Source organism: Numida meleagris, chromosome 3 (genome assembly GCF_002078875.1).
Source record: "Numida meleagris isolate 19003 breed g44 Domestic line chromosome 3, NumMel1.0, whole genome shotgun sequence".
Classification (NCBI taxonomy): Eukaryota; Metazoa; Chordata; class Aves; order Galliformes; family Numididae; genus Numida; species Numida meleagris.
In genome coordinates this window covers 46,547,242-46,567,659 of record NC_034411.1, presented here as the reverse complement: position 1 = coordinate 46,567,659, position 20,418 = coordinate 46,547,242, and the positions used below count along the sequence as shown (strand labels likewise).

At 36.1% G+C, this 20,418-nt stretch overlaps 1 protein-coding gene across 8 annotated transcripts in view; it reads right to left on the bottom strand.

Moving 5' to 3' along the window:
- UTRN (utrophin) overlaps positions 1-20,418 on the bottom strand; it is a 354,351-nt gene that overhangs the window by 51,641 nt on the left and 282,292 nt on the right. For all 8 annotated transcript variants that reach the window (XM_021391928.1, XM_021391929.1, XM_021391927.1 and 5 more), the window contains 3 exons: positions 15,983-16,043; positions 5,914-5,975; positions 4,906-4,980 (listed from right to left, as the gene is read on the bottom strand). In XM_021391928.1, coding sequence (XP_021247603.1) covers positions 4,906-4,980; positions 5,914-5,975; positions 15,983-16,043 — 198 coding nt within the window. The remainder of the gene's footprint in view (positions 1-4,905; positions 4,981-5,913; positions 5,976-15,982; positions 16,044-20,418) is intronic.

The window sequence follows — 20,418 nt, the reverse complement described above, 5'->3', positions numbered from 1 at the left end:
TCTCTGCTAGAAGCTGACAACATTTTGGTACAATATATTTTAAAAAAATGAATCAACAAGAACACTGTAACGGCACTGCACAGCTCAGCAGAACATTTAGAAAGCCGCTGAAGTAGTTTGTGTAATTAGAGGATCCTAAATTCAGATGCATGCACTCTGGGAGTCCACTAGACTTGGTTTTCTGCATTTACCATAAAGCTGAATCACATTACAAGATTATCGCTTTTGACTAAACGTAAGGCAAAGCAAATTCGTAGGTGAAAATATTCTCCAAAATGCTGTAGGAACGTACTGAGGCCTGATTAAATCAATAGAAGTGGCTGAATGGAGGCTTGAAAGAAAGTAGGGTGAAGGACAGGGAAATTTCTTCTTGTTTTCCAGAACACTGAAATCTATGCTTACACAGAAAACATTTTAATCTCTTTTGTTAAAGCATGCTTTCTATAGCAGTTGATATGGACATTTTACTGGTGACACGCGTTTAATTCCAAATCTCACACAGATGTGAGATTGTGAAAACATGGTTTTGGCATGGTACAAATAAAAAGCTGCCAATAAACTCTTCTAATTCCTCTTGCAAAACAAAGTGAAAAAAATATACATTTGGTGTAAAAGAAGGAAGAGTAATATAAGTCAAAGGGTAGTAAAACCCTTTGATATTTTTGGACAGAAGTGAGGACTTCAGCAAAACAAACAGAAGATTTTTTTTTTAATCAGCATGTGTGCTACAGTATATATAAAGGAGGTGTCCTGAGCTTATACACACCTGTTTTTGGAGAGCCAGGAATGCATTTATACTACAACTGTCATTTCTCAAAGGAAACGAAACATGATGTGTTATAAATTGCTCTGTACCAATGGTGCTCAACAGGGACCCCAGAAGGGCAGTTTGTGCAAATTAGGTAAGTCTAGCTCGGGCTGAAAATAAGTATAGCAGAAGAAAGGCAGGAGCAAGACAACAGTAACCACAGTGAGCAATATGTCAAGGATTTACTGGGAATCTAGTCGAAAAAATAAGGTTATCGGCCAAAAGAAGGTTACATTTCCAAACCCATTTCCTCAATCTACCTTTGCTAACATCACTGCAAATTGAGAAACTTTAACATCAATTCTACTCTGACTTTACCAGGGACATATGTTTGTTTGTTTTTCATTTCCATTTTTTCTTTTTAAGGCCATCTTCTTGGGCTTGTAAATAAATACTAAACATTATTTAACAAACATATTTAATTGCAGCAAAACACCTTGCCACTAGTTTGACCTGAGGTAGCCAAAGGATTTGGCAGTGCACTGCAGTATCATCTTGTACATACTGTAATACACTGGAAGTATCTCACAGGCATATTTAAATTATCAAACAAACAAAAAAACACATACAATGCAACAGAGAATATTTGCTGAGGGTGTGGAGGGAGGGGGCTGAAGCCAGGTGCAAAACTTTAGCATGCTACCCGACCTTGTAATATCAAATTCAGAAGAGATGGTGATTTCTCACTGCTTTTTGTTCCTAACTTAGAGGGAGGTGAACCCTCTAAATGTCTTCGTAATGTACTTTACATTACCTTGCTGCTTAGAAGTAGGTAAGTAGACGGATAAGACTGAAAAGTTACTCTTTTTAAAGCCAGTGAAAAACTTTTCACAGTGTAGCATTGCCAGCTTTAGCCTTTTGGCTTGGCTAAGCCACACCCTTGCACTGAAAGTGCAGTTCAGACACTAGTGTGAGCCTGCTAACTGCAGGACTTATCTGCTGGCATTAAGGCCTCACATTCACGTTTCTGCCAAAGGATTCCAGAAGGAGCTGGAAAGGGATTTTCAGTATTTTTACACTAAAGGAAACTCTGCTGCTGTACTAATGAAAATTAAGCAGAATTCGTACATCATTCATGGAGAGCAACCAAAGGAAACTACTGTCCCTGCTTACTTCAGCATTCACCTGGCTGAAGAGATTTTGTGTACAGGCAGCCACCCTGCAGCGGTAAGGGCTACACACTAGCACAGTCCCTGAACTGATCTGATGTGAATAGACGATACTTTCTCATTCCACTTCAGTTACTGAAAGTTTTTAAATTAATAGTATTTACACAAATGAGGAAATCTAACGTGAGACCATATCATTGCTGGCATGAAGCCTATTGTATACAGCTCTTAGTGCTTTTCTGCAGTACTTCTGCACCTGCTCAGACATGCTGAATGGCCAACAATCCTGTTAACCAACAAATGGACGTAAGGGTCATGCCTTTCCTGTCTGCAGTGAGGAGACTTTCCCAAAGGAAACTGATAAACAGAAAACGTGTCATTCAGCATGGTTCAAGCATGTGTGTGTGATGGACTTGGGAGCAACTAATGGCACACAGCTACTAGTGGGAAATGTAAAACTGCTGTAAACCCAAAGAAAACAGGCAGACATTGCTGTGAAACTTCTGTATTAGAAATACCCTCTGAATGCAAATACCTGGACAGATGAGGTACGTCTACAAAGCTCTCTTTCAGTCCAATGTGCCTTACTGTTCTTCCCTGCAGTTAATATTCCCACTGGCACTCTGAAGTTTTATATCACCTAAAGGAGCTTAGTGACAGCACTCAGAATATGCATGGAGGTTTTGTTCCCTCTTTCCCTTCCAGTACTATACTTCAGTATGTGGAGCAAAATCATTTTTTGGAAATGAGCTGAAGTATGCTGCACAGTAGAAAAATATTGTCAGGGCCTGGTGCTACAGAGCTGCTCTATAAATGCGGCACAGGGTATTCTCTCTGGCCCCATCCTTGGGCTACAACAGGACACTGCTGTCAGTATATTTGTCCCACATATCCTGAGACAGAGAAACTAATCAAGAATTTGTTCTTGCCAGCCTTCAACCTTTCTCAGCTTCCTGCAAAATAAATACAAGGTACCTATATACACACATCAGTCTCTGCAGGAATCTACCTTCCTAAACCAGAGCAAGATGAAACAAAGATGAAACGTGACTCTACTTGCCTATTTCTAAAGGGGTGGCAGGGGAAAAAGCCTCCCCATTTTTTATTTTTTTTAACTTAGTGATAGCAAAAACAGAAGAGGGACACAGATCTTAAATTACTTACTTTTGGACCTGCTGGTAAAGTACTAACTCTGTACTACCAGTCCTTACTGCAAAGTCAAAATCCATCAAGTGCAAGTGGGACTGAGCAACTTGCTTCAGCTGCGCCCTTGGAGTTTTCACCAAAAGGCCTTTTCAGCTGCATAGACACTGCAGCTGTGACAGCAATTTGTCACATTTTACAATTTAGTGTCCTCATTTTCTAGTGATTTGACATTTTCTCTGCCTTAACTCATAAGCCTTTCTAAGGCATTCTGCATCCAAACACCTTTAAAAATCATTTAAAATTACAAGAAACGCAATGGAAGACTACAGTAACTCAGACAAGAGAATGAGTGGCAGGGGCACAGAAGATGATTCTGCCCTCATCTTACAAGAAAGTCACCAATAAGTCAAGAATTCTAGACGGCACTTAATCACTCTCTCCAGCCCCAGTTACAGAAAGTTGTAGAATTTAGCTTTGTGGATAATCTACATTATCTTTCTTTGAAAGTCACGTTGTTGTGCTCTCACAAATTAAATCAATGTTTTGTCAAATATGTATAAATCATAAGGATTTCTTTGGCTGTAGTGCAAGAGAAAAGCAGGTACTCAGTCTCCCTTATCATGAGACAGAGAGATGGAGCAAGCACGCAGCTTCATAAACAACAAGGCATGCAGAATCTTTAAAAATGACGGTTTTACTCCTTGCTCTTTCAAACAGGAATATTCTCTTTACTTCTTACTGCTTCCCTCTCTACACTTTGCACCCCTCTCCTCTGAAACTGGAGACACTATTCATTTTGATAGTAGCTCACTTTTGAATTCTATGAATGAGGAGAGCCAACCATTGCAGTTATTACAGAAATTGATACATTCTGTTGTAAAAGCAAGGGTAGGGAGTATACTCCTCCTCAAAGCTTATCAGATATTACTAATGCAAAGTCTGTTCTATACAAGTTGCTAGACTATTGGTATGCCTGTCAAGAACAGGAAGCATGATTAGCATCCATCATGTGCAGTCTGTTTTTTCAATCTTCTTTCTTGGGAATGGCATATATAAGGAGATTTTTACTTTGCTATCCTGCCCTTTTTTTTCTTTTTTTTGGTATATGTTGATACATACTTGATACATACTGCATGTCCTGTACACTGATAAGCAGAAAGATGATCTTGAAAGTCTTTTGCCAAACCCTCAACATAAATACACATACTATTATTATTAATAAAAGCAGCTTGTCATAGTATCTGGTTTTTTTGTGATTAAAATGTACAGTGATGCCCACTACCCATAACCAGTTATACCGACCCATACTCTAATTCTGTACTTGGAATGGACTACACTCCTCTTTATCTGGAGTTCACCCAGAGGACCAGAGAATTCACCCAGAATCTGAGAGGATTCTTATCAAAGTTACATCATGAAGTAGTAAATACTTCAGAAAATTGAATTTCTATAAAATTGAAATTCTATAAAATATTGTAAAATTTCTCATTTTATGTCAAGGCTCAGAATATTAGCTTTAATCATTTCAGGCTAGGTTGTAACATTTCATATCAGGAACAGTATACAACAGGCAGAAGATCAATTTTTATCTTCCTTTCCCTTCTTAAAATATTATCAGTGGGCATACTACTTCAGTTTACCTTCTGCACTCCTTTTTAGTCACTGATTTTATTTATTTGTGACAATGATACCCACTATTGGGAGTTCTTGTCATTTCATTGGTTGACAATTTGTCAAGGATGTATGTAGTTCCTTGTTAAATGTTAATGTTACGAAGCTTAAGCTGACCCTCCCTTCCCCAAGTACTGTACAGAAACTGTTTGTCTCAAAGGGCAAACTCACAGCACAGTGCTTTCTGCAGTCGTCGGATTTTGATGGCTGTACGGTAGGCCGAGAAGCGTACGTTGTTCAAGTCAGCTGAAAGAGCAGAACAGAAATGTGAGCAGTCTTCAAAAGAGTCCACAAATCTCCCTCACATGTAATTTTTCACACTGTTATATACTGATATCCTGTATTTTCACTGCAGCAAATTAATAGCATATATCAGAACCAACAAAAACAATGGACAAGTTATTGTAAAAAAAAAAAAAAAAAAAAAAAATCCACCTGCGCAGAACACCTCATGGCTTTGGCAGTCCACTGTGTTCTGAGACGGCCACACCAGAAATCTGGATACTATCTTGGGCAAATGTAACACATATACATGTCAGAGTTTTATACATGTATTAAGCAGTGCTGAGTAGATTTCAGACAAGTATTCAAATATAGTACATTTATCAAATACCTTAAAACTCTATTAGACAATATACAGGACACAGAGGGCAGCAAAGGTCACAGTAATGGGGAAAAAAATGGCTCTTTAAGCCATTATTTCCATGCTGTGGCTTTGTTAACACTGCTTTGAAAGGAGCAGCCTGATATCCATAAGTTCTGTTTTACAAACTGATAGGTATAGCAATTGTTTTTTTTCCCCACACTTAAAAGCATTTTATCCTTACAGGCATGTTGAATTGGTTGCACTGTAATAAGGTCTAGCCTTTAATGATAGCATAGATGCTCTGATATATTACAAAAATTAGTTCACTCCAGGCTGATAGCCCACATCATTGGAAAACCCTATATGAATTTAACAGAAATAAAATACTGCATTAAAGAACAGAGTCAGAGAATATTTTTCAGAATGAAAATTACAGACGCGAGCAAGATGGTAGGTTTTGTGCAAAGTACATCTCCTCAGAGTGGGAAATACCATTACATACCACTCACAGAAACTCAGATGTGGTCAACAGATTGGTCCAAGCCTCCACTCATGGAATTAATGTCATATAATGGATTAAGAAATGCACTCACCTAATGACTGGAAAAGGTCAGTCATTTTAGGATGATCCCAACAGGTTGTCTGGGTCTCATGACTACAAAGGAATGAGGCAATCAAAATTTCAGGCAACATATATGCACATGTGAAAAGGACAACAAAAAAAAAAGATATTCGGACTTTGTGTTAAAAAGGGAAGGACTCCATCAACTCTTTTATTAAAAGACCAGATCTGTGACACTCAGCTCCTCATCCTCAATGCTTTTAATTGTTAAGTTAGACAATAGCCCACCCATATTTAACATTAACTTTTCATTCTAAATATGAAGCAGAAGCACATATAAAGCTAAAGCACACGAATAAGTTGAAAATACAAAGTTTCCTGCAGCAGTAGCAAAATAACAATACTTGTAATACGCATTTTAAAAAGAAAAAGCATTGATGTTTTACTTCAGACACCACTGCATATCTGAACACACGTATCAGAAAACATATAACCATTGTAAACTTTACGTGCATCACATCTAATTGAAAATCTGATCACTCATCTCACGCTCAATCTGTAAGTATGTTAATTCAGGGGGTGTGCTCTACACTAGCACTCACAGAATTGAGATTCAACAGGCAGCATCAATTAGCAACCATTTGTTAAAAAATTAATTTGAGAAGTTGCGTTAAAAAGATCACGGTACTCACTTCAGAAGTTAATAATGAAAAAGAAATGATGCTAAGTTAGCAGACTTAATAATTAATGAGAACAGAACATGGCTTATTTAACCTTTGCTTCTATTTAAAAATTCACACACATTTTTCTTACAAGCAGGGGTACTTTGTTGTAAATAATGACTTCAAATGGCACTAGTCCATTAAATGTAGTGGATTGTACCTTCACACTGTATGAACACCTGTGCTTCAGGGGGTGCACAATCATTTATAATTGATGATTATCATTTTCTACTGGGTAACCAATAAATAATGAACCCTCTTATGTTAAGTGGTGCAAAACTAGAGGCTAGAAGGCCCCTGCTGCAGAAGGCTACAGAGACAGAACAGGTTCTGTGAAGTGGAGGCAGGCTCCAAATGAAATAAGTGTTGAAAGTCTTTCTTTACACTACACCCTTCTGAGATACACTACTGGAAAGTGCATGCATTGGCCTCTGCAATGGGGATCCAAGTCCCATTTCACATTCCACACACCACTGTGATCTTTCCAGGTTTGGGTCTAGTCTAGGCCTCTGCAGTCAGCTTCTCTCTGTTATGAGGCCAGTCTCTCTGCCATGGATCCCACTAGTATATTGACACCATCACGAATTTTTGAGATGGTTTTCATGGAATTTCATAGCCAAGTATGTATTTCCTATTAATTCGGTAGGTATTACTCCTCTTTCCCCTTGTTGTTATTATTATAGATGACTGAAAGGAAGGAAAAGCCCTGCACATGACTATACTTAAACATGAGGGTTTTATTCAACATGCAATCAAAATATCATCCTCTGTTATGGCGCTGGTTGACTTTCAAGCGTTCCAAATGCAGGAAAAGGCTGAAGTACATCCTTACATTTGAATAGAATCCTAATGTTTATTATGTATTTAAACCATTTAAACTCTGCCTAGATAGACCTTCTTTCCTGAACTGAAAGTTTTCAGTGTTTTCAGTTTGACAATATCACCGCAGGAACCGCATTCAAGGTTTCAAATTCTGTGTCGTGTGTTCAAGGTCTTGATATGCTGAACTCCAAAGTCAAGGCACACCAGTATCTAAATCACTGCTTTTGCAGTGTCTAGAAAGACATTTTTAAAACTGCATTATGTTCATCCTTGTCCAGAAGAGTCGTTTCAGAAAACAAGTAGGCATACTATTTTTCCCCTGGCAGGGGCACACAAATAAATCATGAAGAAGCCAACACAACAAGAAGGATGTATCTGGGTTTGGTGCAGTGCCAAGGTAAAGGTAACTGACTGTACAACACTCTCATAAACCCAAGTATAAAACAAATTACATTATGTTAGAAAGAAGATATATGAGATCAGTAAACAGGAACAGAAATATAATATAATGGCTGTAAAATAATCTGAAAACTAGTCCTGAAGCTGCCAAATATCTGCACTATCATGTTAAATGGGATGCCATCATTATTGCATTAACCATTTAAAATTGGTGTCATAACACCAACTGCAACTATCCACAATAATCAATCCAGTAAGTGATCAGTTTAATAAAGCTTGTTGTAAGGAAACTGCTTTACCTTGACTTCTTTGATCAAGAGAAAAATAAGGAAGGGAAAAAAAGAAAAAAGACCAAGAGTGGTGATTTTACTGCTGACATTATAAGTAGAAGACTTCTAAACTTCTTTGTTAAGAGTATTGTTAAGAGCAGTATTGTGATAGATCCTTTACATATATGTGTATGTATAAAAATACTTTTCCCTATTTTAAATACTGAAGTATTAGTGTAAACAATGCATGTGAACAACAAGCAAAATCAGATCATCTTAAAACTTAATCAGTTATTTTGTATGCCACCTGTGGTAGCTACTTTCCAGTGGGATTATATGAGATGAGGCAGGAATTCAGTTCCTTGGCTGGAACTGAAAAATGTGGAGAGAGAATCCCTTCAGCCAGGCTCATTCACAGTTCCCCAAGAGTCAGAACCTGAGAGCTGCAAAATGACTAAGTGTCTGTGCCAGATTTATCCCAGAACAGATAGAAAGAAATCATCCACAGCAGCCCAGCAATCTCATACATGGATCCAAAAGGGAAGAGGAATGGGCTGACAGTGAGTGAATCAAACCGAGCAGCCGGTTCACATCAACGGAGTCAGCGACCCCACTGCTCTGAGCAGGGCCTGTACCTCCACTAAACATATTCCACAAGTTAGGCTTCATTTTTGAGACAGCAAAGAAAGACTATGGAGAACAGGGTTGAGGAAGAAAAAAAAAAAAAAAAGTGTCTATAAATTAAAAAAGAGCTAAAAAACAAACAAACAAAAAACGTGGGGGGAAGGTTGAAATCAGCCTCTACAGTGACATTCCTTAACACGAAGTATTATTTAATAACAATTTCATAATATGCACAGATTTCTACATGCAGAAAAATTGATTTTTACTGGAAGAAAAGAATGGGTGTGCAGATAATCTTTCTATGCTACAAATAAAATTCTCAGACAAAGGAGTCATTTTACTAAGCACACCAAACAGGAGGTATGCAAGACACAGTGATTTCTGGTGATTCAGTTTGTAAAGCAGCTTTTAGAAATAAAATCTTTCTTTCTCTGCTGTAGATACATGTTACTAGTAGCCTTTGTGTTACTAATGCAAGAAGATCAAGCACTGCAAATTTTGCTTAGAAGCTTTACAATTCTATATGGTCTATAACAGATAAAACAGACTTGACTAAACTAAGGGAGATCATTGTGATCATGATCTTGTGGCTCCTTTTTATGCAAGCTCATGCCATAGCAACCTATTTAAAACATGCACTGCTTCAGTTACGCTGTCAGATATTGCCCAGAGAGTAAAAGCAGAGTTCCTTTGCTTCTCTGATACCTTGTTCAGTAAACATAAATAGCATATATAAGACCTAAAAAACAATAAAATTCATAGTAAACGGGATTACACTTTATAGGTATTTGACATGCATATTGGAAAAATATCGTCCCTACAACAAAGGTCCAGAAACAGTGAAAGCAAGGTAAGCAAGCTGCACTGTTTTTGAAAAAAAATGTTCCAGTCATTTTCTGAAGATTTCAAGGCAAAATCATTTTACTACATCATCAACAGAGCTGAAACTTGATTTCTCTGGAGTTTATAGTTTCTGATATGTCTAGAAGGCAATTAGTGAGAACTGGATGGATTGTTTTCACCACACAGAGAGGTCAAGAAGTTTTCTGAAAATTCAGCCCTGCTGGCATCTATCTATTAGAGACTGAAGAAATGTTATTTTTCTACAGAAAATAATCTGTAACCTTCAATGATGGAAAACTAAGGCTGCAGAGAAGCCGATCAAAATCTAAATTTGGAATGATGCAGAAGCTGGATGGGGAAAAAAAAAGAACTTTACACGCTAACTTGTCAAAACTCAAAACTCATGAGAAAAATTTGTCATTTTCAGTCATCTCACTAAACTGAAAAAACTCAAATGAGGAGCTTAACAAGGGCAGACAAATCTACACAATCCTTCCTCTCTGTTGCAGCTACTATGGAAGTTCTGTCCACAGTTTCATCGATCAGTATCAAAACAGCAAACATGTTTACTCCAGGTCTCAAGGTTTAAAGTCTGATGCTTCTCAAATTACAAAGTTAAAGCCATCATTGGATTTACATCCACGAGAAGTTAATCTTTGAGTTATAACATTCTAACAAATTTCAGTCTGAAGGGCCAACAGCATTCAAGAAGATACAGAAAAATTAGATTCATTTTATTGCCATCAGAACACCATTTCAGTTTGACAGCTTTTTAGAACCATTTACAAAATCACTTAATATATTGTCAAGAACACTCCAATTACCACGCAAAATTAAATTCAAAATAAAAGGTATAGTTTTATTTAGATAGACCTCAAATTTCATAATGTAAATACTATTTCTTCATGATCTAAACTGGTATGTAAATGTTCATATGCTCATTTTTCATGGCATCTGCTTCTCCAAAAGTAAATTTCTTTGTGTAGGTGATCACTGATGTGTTGCTTATCATTCAAACAAAGTAACACATGGCAAGATGGATCCGTCACAGAAGAATTTCAAGTGTTTCACTGACTAAGCCACAAGAGAATTCAGCCAGTGTTGTTTTTTGGTTAGTATCAGACAACTGAGTTACTCAGAATAAGAGCGTTTCAGGTCTCTTCTGCTGAAACTTAGTGTCACAACATAAGGAACGCAGCAAAGCATGCATTCATGAATAGAGTGCAAAGCAAAACACTGTAATTTTAAAAAGTCTAAATGTATTTGTGTAAATTTAAATAACTAAAACCAAACATTATAGTTATAATATTCTAGTTTTTAAAAAACTACACATTAATGAACTTCTCTAAAGCTTAAATGACAAACATTTGCCCTTACAAGCTGCTTCTTATCCATTACATTTGCTTTCTAATTATAATTGGAAAAGATAATTCCTGTTAAAAACACAGGATGATTGTAAATAATGAGCTGACAATTAGCATTTAACTTATGATCTCTAGAAATAAGAGTCCTATCGAAACAAATGGAGCAAGTTGCCAATCTCCATTTGTTTCACTGACTTACAAGAAGGAAAAAATTCACTCTTTTTTTTAGCTTTTTCTCTGCAATAAAGAAAAGTATGGAGAAAGCAACCTTTTGTACAATTACTTAGTATGGATAAAGTCTATACCTTTGTTGATAGTCACTGGCAAGCAACATAAGTGTAGACACGGAAACAGTACACTGGTATCCCTGTTAAGAAGCTTTATGTTCTTGTAGCCATTTGCCAAAAACATTAACTGAGATCTTTACTGACTACTAATGAACCTCCAGTACGCAGAACTCTGACTTTGCTGTCCTTGCCAAATTTCAGAGGGAATAACAATAGTCCCAATACTTGTGCTTCATAAACATCATGGTGCTTTAGCCAGACAGCACATAGCTTGATTTTTCTCCTTTGTTTTTTTTAAGCCCATTACAAGATACTGTTTTATGGTGAAAAAGAGTTGGCATAAGGCATTGCAAGGGTAATATATTTTAGAGGTTGGTGGAGCAATTTATATGCAGATATTTTGAAATCCCTCCAGAGAAAATGTATTACTGCATTTCTCTAATAGAAAATGAAGGCCAGTATGGCAACTGGTAATTGAAGAAACTCTTAAAAACTGAAATTTGTATCATCACTTTCTGAAAATTATATTTTATTCTCCCTTTTTTAGAAGATATTTCTTAATACATCTAAGAATGGAATAATGGTTACAACTAGAGTAAGAAAAAAGTTAAAATTTCTCTGTTCCATTAATTCTCCTATTCCCTGTATAGGCATAAAACAACCACTCAGACAGATTTCTCGAACAGTCTTGAAAAAAAAATCTAGATGCAGAAAGCATTTTATTCCTTTCCCACATAAAATTAAACACGATATAGGAGGTGATAAAATGGAATTTTTAAGACAATGGTGCCAGCCCCTTTGCAGGATGACAGAAGTAACCAGAGTGACTATAGAGTTTGATATTGATCAATTTAATGATTACACCAAGAAATTGCTCTCCCTATTAAATGCTTTGCATGAGATTAAACTCACTGTGACCCTTTCTGCATTTTCCTTTTGTTTCTTCTGCACAGTACAAATATCTAATAAATTATAGCCTTGAAAGGAACACAACCGAAGCACACTTAAATTACAGTTAAATGAACAACAGTGAGAACTGTCAGGGTAATTATGTTTTCTGTACATTCCTTTCAGTGACTCATGTATTCCTCAAAGATATCTGAAGATCATACACAGTATCTCCTTTATTCTTCTGCTTCTTTTCTGAGTATTTTGACTGAAGGGCCATGTTATGTAGGGTTGTTTTTCGTAACTTTCTGTTACAGCCCAAGAATTTCTTATTCGTGTGATTCAATTAGTTATAAATGAAAAATAGCAGAAAATACTCCTTACTAAATCTGAAATCTTTGCAAACCACCCTATGAAAGATGCATTCAATGGCATGTTTGCCAAACCATTTGTCCAAACTTAACTTTCATTAGCAAGAGTGGATTAGTAAGTACCATGCATGCCATGCTGCATCCTTTTCCAAACTGTTTATTAGTCTGATTCTCTTAAAAAGTATGAAATACTAAGCTTTTTATCAACATAAACTAGATTTTTACAGATTTGTATTTTCATTGATTGAATTCTGCTGCTACAGAGAAGACTCAGACTACAGAAACACAAAACGCTCCACGATCATTAAGGAAAAAAAAATCAAACAAGGAGGCAAACAGGACTAAATAAAATCACCGCAGCAGAAGCAAAGCTAATTGGCAAATGTGATTTGCAAAATAAAACAATTCAAGTGAGTAAGTTCAGTTCAACTGAATAGCTGCCATAGCATAGGACACACACACCTTAGTAAATGCGATCTCAATGAATTATGAATCCATCCAAGCACAGGAGTCACTCCTTTCCAAAACATTCCAAACCCTAACTGCCTCTGTCTGAACTTATGGGACAGAGGAGTTTGTATACTGTCATTTCAGTCTTTCATGTGCTTGTGATTAAATACAAACACAGAAGAGGCGGACATGCCAAGGGCTAATATGTGTTCTCTAGTGCTACACACTAAGGTCCTCTTTCTGCAGAAGACTTCTCTCTGTGCATGTAAATGCAATTTACCATCAGGATCAAGATACAATAGAATAAAAGCTTCACATCTGAAAATACAGACATCTTGCATCTTTTTGACATTCTCCTTAGAGCTTCATGCTACTTGAAGTACTCCCTCCTGCCTCCTCAGCTGCAGTTCTCTATTATTTTTTAAACTTCTTTCTCTATATGCAATAAAACTGCAAAGAGTGCAGTACTTTTTTAAAATATTCATCTTAACAGAGGTACCACTACATCATCATCTGCCATTGTGTCACTTCCTAAATATTTATCATTTCTCTTTCAAGGACGCTCACGAAAAAGCAACAAAAATGAAGTAGAGGTATGAATTTATGGTTGATTAAGAAGAATGCATGTTCCTATGCAGAATTAAAAAAAACAAAAACAAAACAAAAAAAAAAAACAAGCAAACCAACCTGGTTTCAATTAGAACTTATTTCACTTTCAAAATAATTTTTTAAAAATTCTCAGTTTTCAGACACCAGTCATTGAATCACACTTTTATTCTCCTTCTCCTGCTGTTTTTCTTTCTTGCTCTCAAAATGAGGAACCAGTACTTTTTAACTCTCCCTGAACATGAAACTTTTACCATGAAAAACTTGACAAAACTGATCTCAGACAATATAAATTACTGAGATGCGTCCTAAATTTTCCTTCTGTTTCCAAGATATTAGTACAAATCAATAAAAAAATAAGAGAATTGTCTTTTTTAAGTAAAAAGATAACCCTTGCATTTTTCCCAGTTTGTTTCTACAGAAAAAAAATAACAACCACCATTGAATACTTCTGACTGCTCTCTTAAATTGTATTATAAGCATTCATTCAATCACTTCAATCAAATAAGTTTTGATGTCAGCATTGTTTTCCTCTCTCCTATATCAGAAATTAGGGAATAGATAAAAGTTTTAAAAGAATATTAAATATTTCACTTTCTAGCCCAATCATACAAAAGCAAAGTTCAGAACCACCTCTTTTCTATTTTATTTTCTACCACCTTGTGCTTTACCTAGCTGCTGTCAACACTGAAGTTTAGATCGGTATGCAACAAGTAATTAAGGAAACTGCCAAGGTCAGTCTGCTTGTTAGACGAGAGACCTACTAAAATTCTGCATTCCTCCACATGCTTTTTAAAACAAATAAATGCTACTCTTTCAAGGTGCGAGCATAAAGCTATTACTTCAGCAGCACATATGATGCTGAAATCAAGGATGGACTACTGGAAAAGTTATCTTTGAGATGCAGTAGTTAATTCTTCTAACTTCATTAAAACCATCCTTGAAATAATCCAGTGGTCTCTGCTTCTATGAAGACACTGGCCATCAGATATTTAGTCCTGCACTTCCCCTTTGTCAAACGTCTTGTGCAACACCATTAAAAAATAAATAAATAAATCTAAGAAATGCAGGGATTGCTGTAGTAGGCATGATCACTTCCACTGCATTGCTGCCCTAAATTGGGAAGCATCTTCATTCAACTTCTTCCAGTGGGGACTAGGGGAGAATCCTCTCTCCTTTAGCATAATCACAGCCTTTTGCCACCACCTGCAGAACATACCAGCAGAGGTGCAAACCCGTTTATAGAGCATTCAAGGATCTTCATGGCAAGTTTTTCATTTTCCAGTTACCTACCACACATTCTTTAAAAAAGAAAAAAAAAGAAAACAAAAACAAAAACCCTGTCTTCAGATCACAGTTTAAAAACAACTGCCATACCTCAAGAGTGATGAAAACAGGTTTGATCGACATAGATAAACAAAAAGATTTACCATTGCCTCCTTTTCAGAGCTCCGAAGAACTCATAAATTATTTGAAGTGCAAAACGTGGCTCTCAAATTTATGACAGAGAAAATATGCAATAGTATAAAGTCCTCACTGATGGTCTTTCAAGATGAATTATGTGCCAAACCAATTCAGTTTTATCCTACAGTCTTAAATCTCAAACCAGTAACATTTTAACATAGATGCCAATCAACCTAAGAACAGCAACTCTGGGTCTGGCTTACTGTTCACTGTATCTTCTTAAATTTTCATTTACCTCTCTAGCAAAGAACTATCTTTCTCTCAAAGCTGCAATCTTTGACCTTTAAAGTACAGACAAGTAGTACACAAATAATTGCCTGTGGAATGAAAAAATCCAAAGTTTAGTTCTACTGCTCCCAGTAGAACATATCAAAATCGCTGTTACTACAAAACTAATTATTTTTTACTGTTTTCAAAACAAATAACGATTCTCTTTGGTAACTAAGATATTTCTACAATTTTATTTTATATTTGCAATAATTTTACATTTACACTAACATTCTGCTCCACAAATACTTCCTAAATGTTAAGTAAAATGACAGGAGGATGATCAGAACATGTCTTTCTGTAGGAATTTTGTGCAAGATTAAGAATGGGCTGTATTAAAATTAGTCACCACCGTTCTGCTAACACATTATGTATTTAGCATTTTGTGTTATAGTTTATACTCTGAATGAGTCACACACATAAGGATGTCCTTAGTTTGAATATCAATACTATATTACACTGGAATGTCTGTTTTTTCTCGTGTTTGAGAAGAGGTTTTGGTTAAGGTTTGTCATTGATTTTGTTCTGATGTATCTTGAAATGATACAGCATGCCAAACAATAAACATGAAAATATCTAGTGTATGCAGCATAACAATATGGAGAGAGACTTTTAATAACATTTTTAGTTACTATTTACCCACCTATTTTTTTCTACCACATTATGGTGTTAAACCCCTCTGTTTTGCTTAAGGAAAGCTTATAGAGAAACAAGGCAAACTTACTTGATATAATAGGGCACTTTGTTATGTGAAACAGATCTCTGCCATGGAAACTGTACTGAGGCTGAGGAAATAAACAGAAGGTGATTATTAGAAAACACCTGTCAAAAAATCCAACTATATTTATTTATTTCACAATTGAAACAGTTACAATAAATTAAATGGAAACAACTATAATTTCCCAAATAACTTCCAGTAATTAGAAAATCAGCTGGAGTGAACAACTCTAATCTATCAAGATGATTTTAGGCATCTATTTGATGCCAAGATGGAAATAAAACAAATGTGGTGATTCTACTTCAAAGAAGGATAATAAATTCCGAACAAGCTATCCATCCAGAGAAAATGGAGACAGTGGTTTTCCCACCTCCACAGAACTATCATCAGCTTCAGTTATGAAAATAAATGCCTCCACTACTACATTAATACTCAACAGTAGAACAAAAAGGAGAAATATCAACCTTATCCCTGTTTATAACAACCCTTAGTTCCTATTTGCAACACAGATTAATACTGATTAATGCTGTACAGACAACAAAGGCTTGAAAACTTGTCTCTGCACTTCTTGCTGAACAGTAGGATTTACGCACGTCTGATAAGTCAAGAGATATCATCCATAATACCAAGAAGCCTTTTGTGCACCATGAAGCAAAAGGCATAAAATCATACATGACACTACAATTCTGCTTATCTAAAGAACTAAGAGATAAAATATGAAAAAGTGTTCAGGTCAGTAGGACTCCTGCTGCATACCTTAGAAGTGGCTATATATATTGAAGAACCTGAGGAACATATAAGGCCTGCTAGAAACTACCAGACTAGCATCTGTTTAATTAGGGTTTTACCACAGATGAAACTCACTTCACTGAACCTGTTATAGAAGGAACAGCAGATTATCGCAATGGGATGAATCTATAGCCAACAACACACAAGTACTTTTAGAACAGAGTGCCTACTCCTAGGCACTAAAACCTCTGTTTAAAAATCTGGTAAAAAGAGGTGCAGCTCTGATCCACTTTGGATCTCAAGTAATTAAAGCTCTTGATTGATTTAATGTGCTGCAGATTTTACTATTCCATCTCACAACCCTTAACAAGCAGCATAAGCCCCAATAGGCTGGCAGAGAGGGACAGGCCTCACCCTCTTCCCAGCCAGCTGTTCCCTGGAGAATTTAATGGTTGTGATCTCTTCCTGGACCATGTAACATTTCATGGTTTATAGGTTAAGAAACATTAGGCTAACGTACTGAAAGACAGATTAACTGAGAAGAATACTTGGGAAATGACTTGAACTGAAAAAAAGCATTATTTCACTGGAAATATTAGAGGAAATTTCTATTACTATTTAAAGATGAAAATAATATTTGCAATAAGAGGTAATTAATTACTTGGTGAAGGAAAAACATAGTAATGGCTAAATGTATAGTTACATATTTATACATACACATATAAATATAAAATAATATTAACGTATAATATTTATATAAGAAATAATATATGAGGGCTACACTGAAAGTAATGTCTTTAAGTAAATAAATAAAGTAATTATTATGTTGGCCCATGATATCAGGGGCAGATGGTGATAGTACGGCAGTAGAAGCTGAACTTTCCCATCAATATTCCATTATATTATATATTAATATATACAATACAGCATATATTATAATATTAATATATAACATAAAACAGGAGATTCCACAGGAGAACCTCTCTGGGCAACCTGTCCCGGTGTTCTGGAAGTACCCTTACTGTAAAGGAGTTCTTCCTCATGTTAGTATGGAACTTCCTTGTTCAAGTTTTAGGCCATTACTCCTTGTCCTATCACTACATGCCACTGAGAAGAGTCTGGCCTCCTCCATTTGCCTCCCACCTCCCTTTAGCTATTTATAAAGAAACAGTTCATCGGGTTTCCTTCTGCTGCTCAGGGGCTAGCAGGGCATCAGTCAGCAGACGGTGAGCAATTGATTGTGCATCACTTGTTATATACATTCGAATAAATATATATATTTATATATATATTATATATATATTTATAACAGTTATAACTGTTATCTTTTTTTTTTTTTGCCATCTTTTCTCTATCTTAGTGAAACTTAGTTTTATTTCAACCCACGAATTCTACTTTGTTTTTTTTCCTCATTCTCTCTCTCATCCCACTGAGAAGGAGGAAAGTGAGCAAACAACTGTGTGGTGCTGAGCCACCTGTTGGGTTAAACCACAACTATATATAATGCTGAAAACAAAAAACAAACAAACCAATCAGGTAGGTGCTGGAGTTCATTGGCTTTACAGTTTCATTTTTTAATGCTGCAATTTGGCAGCTATGACAGATCGGGTATTACTACACTAATTATGTCAGCTAACCAGAATGAAAATCTGTCCACAGGTAGCATAGGTTTGATATACATGCCATGACTGACTATAGATATTCTGCACTGACACAGATATGGACTAAACAACCTAATAAATTTAACTGCTAATTATAATGGACCGAGTCATAGTCTATTTGGGAACAACTTTTCTAAAAGCGTTGCCAGTTTTCCCTGCTTGCACAGACCTCTGCAAAATGAAATTTTCCTTCTTTTCTAAAATCAGTTTCTCAATGAAAAGTGAACAAAGTAGTTATCGATTCTGGCACTCACTAGCAGGGCTGCAGATATTAGTTAAAGTCTGAACACCACTCAGATGATTTGAGCAGGACATTTGTTAGGGAACACAGAGCCAGTGCTCTGTGTACATTTACATATTCTTCTAAGAAAGAGTACAAGAAACAAAACAGGGGAGCGGATCTCAAATCTTAGAACATAAGTGAAATTGTAGAAAGATTACGCTAGCTTTTAAAAGACGGAGGCAACAGCACAACGTTGGTTTTTTTTTCTTGTTTTCTGAGGATAACAGGTTATGAGAATTCTTCACCTACGTGGTGAAGTAAACTTAAAATAGCTGCTACTCAAATCAGAACAGATAAAAACCTGCTCTCATACAAAAATGCAGCTTTATAGGTAAAGGTTTGCATGACTCACATGCATTGCATCATAATCTTAGCTTTAGAAGTTTGAAGTTATTTTATTCTAACTGCAGCCCTGCTTGCTTCTCATAGATAGAAGTCATTTATGGTTTCTAAGAAGGTTTGAAGAATTTGATTTAGAACATGCACTACTTCAAACTGTCAGGATAAACCCTTCATTTTTCTGGATTTAATGATTTTTTTATTGCTTTCCTTTTAAAGTTACTATCTCTGACTTTCATTTAACAGAATTTATATGAAGTTGTAAGTATTAAGTTTTGTTAACCGTTCAAGCTCTTGAAACATAATTTTTAAGAAGCCTTTCCTGTTCTTTATGGGGAAGGGGTTGTGTGATTCTGTTTTGTTTAATTTAACAAATAATGTAAATGGATAACTGCATACTATTTGGTTTTGCAGGGCAGTGGTATTTGGCTGTAGCTTTTTGCAGTATCTGACAACATGCGTTTTGGAAATTTTCCCTTCTTGACTTTTGTACATAGTGTAAACACCGTGTCCCCTTAAGCCTGGAGAAGATGTCCTAAGCAAAGCTGAGGCATGCTGATAAGGCACCGCATAGTCTCCTTGGACATCATACTACAAAAGTTTAATCCAGCAACAAAGCCAGTTTATGAAATTCCAAGACTCTCTTGCCCCCAGCTCCCACTGCAGTTTACTGCTCATAGTCCTGTGAATGCAATTATTTGTTGTTGCATGCTAGAAGCCAGATGAGGGAAATGATCCAGGCCAAGGCAAACAAAACAAGCAACCCTGTATGGCAGGCTTCCTTGTTTTTCATGTAGATTCTTTCACTGCTTGTGTTTTGTTGTTTTTTTCTTTAGATCAGTCAACTACACTTTTCCACCGATCCAAATGAGGAGAGCTGAACACCCCTAACAGCTACACAGGACTGAAGTAACCATTCAGAGTAGGGAAAAAATACATCTTATCTGTGTTGCTTCCTAATTGGTTTAAATTACACAAACTAGAATGACTAATCTCCCAAATGGCTAATCTGGTACCCTTCTATTTAGATTCTTTTTAGCGAATTTTGATGGTGCACTGTCCAGGTCAAGGTTACAGCACTGGGACTGGGAGCTCTATGTGACTCACCATGGCTACACAGCAGGCTACATTTCTAATGATGTTTACATAGCAAAAAAACATATAGACAAAAAATTTAAAAACGCTTGTTTTGTTCTGTCATTTTTAAAAAGAAAAAAGTAACTCAAAGAATCTTAATTTTGCATAATAGCGGTAATATTTTTAAAACACCAAAACTTGCTTACCATGTTGTTTACTGAGAAACTAGTTGTCAATTTAAAACAAGAACACTGTTGTCAATGTACCTCAAGAAGAAATCAAGATTTATTTAATATTTTCAATTATGTTAACTATTTAGCTATACAGTCACATACTTGAAAATTTCTGGGACA